Source organism: Phaethon lepturus, unplaced genomic scaffold (assembly GCF_000687285.1).
Source record: "Phaethon lepturus isolate BGI_N335 unplaced genomic scaffold, ASM68728v1 scaffold10818, whole genome shotgun sequence".
Taxonomy (NCBI): Eukaryota; Metazoa; Chordata; class Aves; order Phaethontiformes; family Phaethontidae; genus Phaethon; species Phaethon lepturus.
In genome coordinates this window covers 1,661-5,439 of record NW_010558285.1, presented here as the reverse complement: position 1 = coordinate 5,439, position 3,779 = coordinate 1,661, and the positions used below count along the sequence as shown (strand labels likewise).

The 3,779-nt window shown below is 35.9% G+C and overlaps 1 protein-coding gene across 1 annotated transcript in view; it reads right to left on the bottom strand.

Moving 5' to 3' along the window:
* Nucleotides 1-2,534, bottom strand: part of ACVR2A (activin A receptor, type IIA) — a 10,260-nt gene extending 7,726 nt beyond the window's left edge. Inside the window, exons 1-2 of the mRNA XM_010293010.1 lie at nt 2,337-2,534; nt 891-1,034 (exon numbers count right to left, since the gene is read on the bottom strand). Of these exons, the coding sequence (XP_010291312.1) occupies nt 891-1,034; nt 2,337-2,450 (258 nt within the window). The 5' untranslated portion in view covers nt 2,451-2,534. The remainder of the gene's footprint in view (nt 1-890; nt 1,035-2,336) is intronic.
* Nucleotides 2,535-3,779: the final 1,245 nt, after the last annotated feature.

Sequence of the window (3,779 nt, the reverse complement as noted above, 5' to 3'; positions counted from 1 at the left end):
CTGCTGAACTGTGTATGCGCATTCTCTAAGACCTTTAATTGATAGTCTAAGTCTCTCTTTAGTCACAGACCAGCAACAGTAAACTCCAGTTTCACAATATAGTTTCAGAGTGAAATACATACTCTGAATAAATACAAAGAGATAACATGAAATAAAAATCTAGTCAACATAAAGCACTAATCTTTCAGAAAGGCAAATTAGTTTGACATTATCTACTTTATCATGAAGATCTGCCAAAAATCTTAAATAGTTGCATAGTTTCAGTCTTCTAAATGACAAAAGCAGAGGCATAGGTGGGACAAAAAAAAGCCACAATGAAGAATGTAACATTCAATACCAGAAATATGGTGTGTGACCTAGCCTTAATGCATTAGCATATCCGTATTATACAGATTTATATTTTCTCAAATCTGCTACAGGTGAGTATATGTAATTAAGAAAACATTCACAGCTTTATGTTTCTTATTGTGATTATCACAGTATAATTGATATGTATTACTTCATACTTATAGACACAGATCAGCTAACACAAGTAAAACAAAAATAAACCACCACAATCTTTACAAGATGGAGTTTATTTAATTTATGCAGATTTAGATGAGGGATATGCTAAAAGGCAAATTCCAGAAAGAAAAAAAGTAGGATAAATTTTTGTTTTCTAAAACAACTCTTCTATTAAGTAAAGACTGATGACAACTTTCTCAGGTGGTTGAAAATAAGTTTAAACACATTCATATCCAATGAAGAGAGACAAGCTAAAAGTAAGCAAAAACTATTTTAGATTTCATTTCTTAACTGTCTGAAGTTCACTTTTGGGACAAATTCCTAAGGCTGCTCCTCCTCTACCATAATCATAAAAAAAAAGAAACTACATTGACAACTAAACATACCTTTTCATGAAATGCTGTAATTAACCAGAGGTCAACATCAATGCTAGTGCCTCGTTTCTCTGCACCAATGAACTGCAAAATATTGTCATGCTTCATTCCAGGTAAACTGTAAATTTCATATTCGTTCTGCCATGACTGTTTGTCCTTTAAACAAAAGAACACATCAAACCAAGTTAATACCATAATAACGAGAATAAGAGGTACTTTCCCTGACAGAATTTTCCTCCTGTAATTTACTGTGCATTTGTAAGTGGTCTGTCAAAATGACTAAAACCCTTTTTTTCTGACAAGACGGGATTTACTACCTACAAGAAAGCAAGCATAGTGTATAGTTAACATTATGAGGCTGATTATTTTAAAATTCAAAATGTAGTAACAGTATTTATGCTATAAACTACTGACCTAATATATACAAAATATGAGAAACTGTCTTCACATATATTGCACTTTAACATATAGTGGAAAATTGTCCGAGAAACTTAAATTTGTTGTAAATAGACATCAACTGTTGAAAACAACATCAACAATCACAGATATGAACCACGGAAACACAAAGCTGTGGGTTAGAATTGGAGTCTACATGCTGCAAATCATTACAATTGCTTTAGTCTTAAGAGCATGGTTCAATTTTTATATTTTATTAATCTACAAGTACCCCATAAAGAATTAGAAATGTTTTCCTTCATTAAAAATACTGAACAAAGTCTCAGGTTTAATTTATGTCATGCTGATGGCTGAAATCAGCATAAATACATGTCATTTCTCCTAGAAGAATAAGAACCTGCAGATGTATTTATTCAGCAAGTCAACACTTGGTTAATCATCAGAAAACACAGGCACATTTCTTCACCTCAAGTAGCAGTGGGTGTTTTTAAATTGATGTAAAATCTATCCCAATACCATTGTGTATGATCACTTTGTATTCTTTAATTGACTGCGTCTTGAAATTATGAGCTCTATCTATTCTAAAACATGGCTTTCAGAGAGTACTTGCTGGGAAGTAAACATTATTTCACTTAATTGAGGCATATTGAATCGGAACAATCACCTTATGGGTTTGCATTTCAGGACATTCCTTCCAAGTACAATTTAATTTGAAAAATATTAACAAATTCTTCTCAACTGATTGAGAGATGTGCAAGAGCTGCTTAGAAACATTCATGCCAAATACGTATTTTTATGACTAGAAACATTTATAAATTTCACAGAGTTTATGTTTCAATAATTTTCCTGCTGCACTAAAATACTTATTTTAATTCAGAAAAACTCTATCTGCATATTTTTCAGCTCAAGACACTTCCTGCATCTAAGAATTTCTTTGAACTATCTTGATTTACAGTATATATAGAAAATTCTCTAAAATAAAAGTCTCTTCTTATGACTAGAAAAGCTGGTTGAACAATATGGTATTACAAGCAACACAGGACACTAAGAACTTCTGCTTACCTGAATAGGGAATATTTTGACCGCAACGTACTCATTCAGTAGTTGAGCTTTCCATACACACCCAAACCTTCCCCTAGCTTTGATCTCTAGTAACTGCAATGGCTTCAAACCCATCAACGGTGAAGGTGGTGGTGGTCCAGGATCCTGAAATCAGGTTAAACCCATTAATTTTGCTATTGTATGTACCATCTACGATGACAGCACTAGGAAGAAAAGGCTCCTAAACTGAAAGGGACTTGGTATCATATACCCACCCCCTTGCAACAAATTCCCGCGAACAAACACCAGAAACAAAACAGCAACCCTTCTCCATGGGAAAGGAAAATGAGAATGTAAAACATGCTCAGAATTAATGTGCAAGCGACAGCATAACAACAGTTACAGTACAAATCTGTCTAACCAGGTGTAAAAGCACAGCAGAAATTAAGGAATAAAGATAATCAAGCTTTACTTGTGACTTTTTTTAAGCAATAGAGTTATAATAAGCACCTTTGTTACATTTAAGGTTGGTTGTTTTTTGACATACATGTAACTTGTTTAATCCTTTAGGTCAATGGCCCAGTGACATGACTACACAGCCAAAAAGTACATTTCCGTGTGACTAACACTGCATCCCCTCAGCCGTCAGCTGGGAAGCAGAAGACGTCTACATGAGCAATTTGGTTGGGGGCAGCACTGCAGAGCTGAAGTGCATCCTCTCACTGTCTGCACTTACCACGTACCACTTCAGTTCTCACAAGTCATCGAGCTGGTACCAGCACAGCCCTACTTCAAAAACCCCACTGCTTACTGATGACATACAGTTGCAAACCAATATGTAGGCAGGCCATGCCACTACAACATCTTCCAGTACATAACTAACATTTTTTCATTCAGAAACCAGTGAACCACATGCATAGTGCAGACGTTTGGCACAGGAAACGAAGGACCACCATCTCCGCGGTCAGCCCTCCAAGCCACACGAATGGCGGCATGAGGAACCACAGCACCCATGCTTCAACCTACTGATCCGCTCCCATTGCTCCCAGTTTTGCTAATGTAGATAGCCAATGTAACTGAAATGCAAGTACTTGGCTGTACCCCAGAAAGAGAACTGGAATTAAATGTAAGAGATTATCTTGTCATATCTTACTATGTATGTACTTTACTGAAGTGCTAGCCCAACAATTCCTTTTCACCACAAACTGGGAAGTCCAACTGCAGTTGAGCTAGAGCTTCCATAGAGTTGTCCATATAATCCCCAACCTTACTACAGATTTGAACAATTTCCCCTTCTGGGAAAGAAAGTGTGACAGCTTATTCAATATCTTGTAAGAGATGCATAAAATACAAAATACATCTTCTCTATTTTACACATCACCTGAACATAACAAGCAGATTTTCAACCTTATTACCAGAGATGTGCTGCTTTCTGGGCTGTCCTCTCCAATCTACCATGTTAGA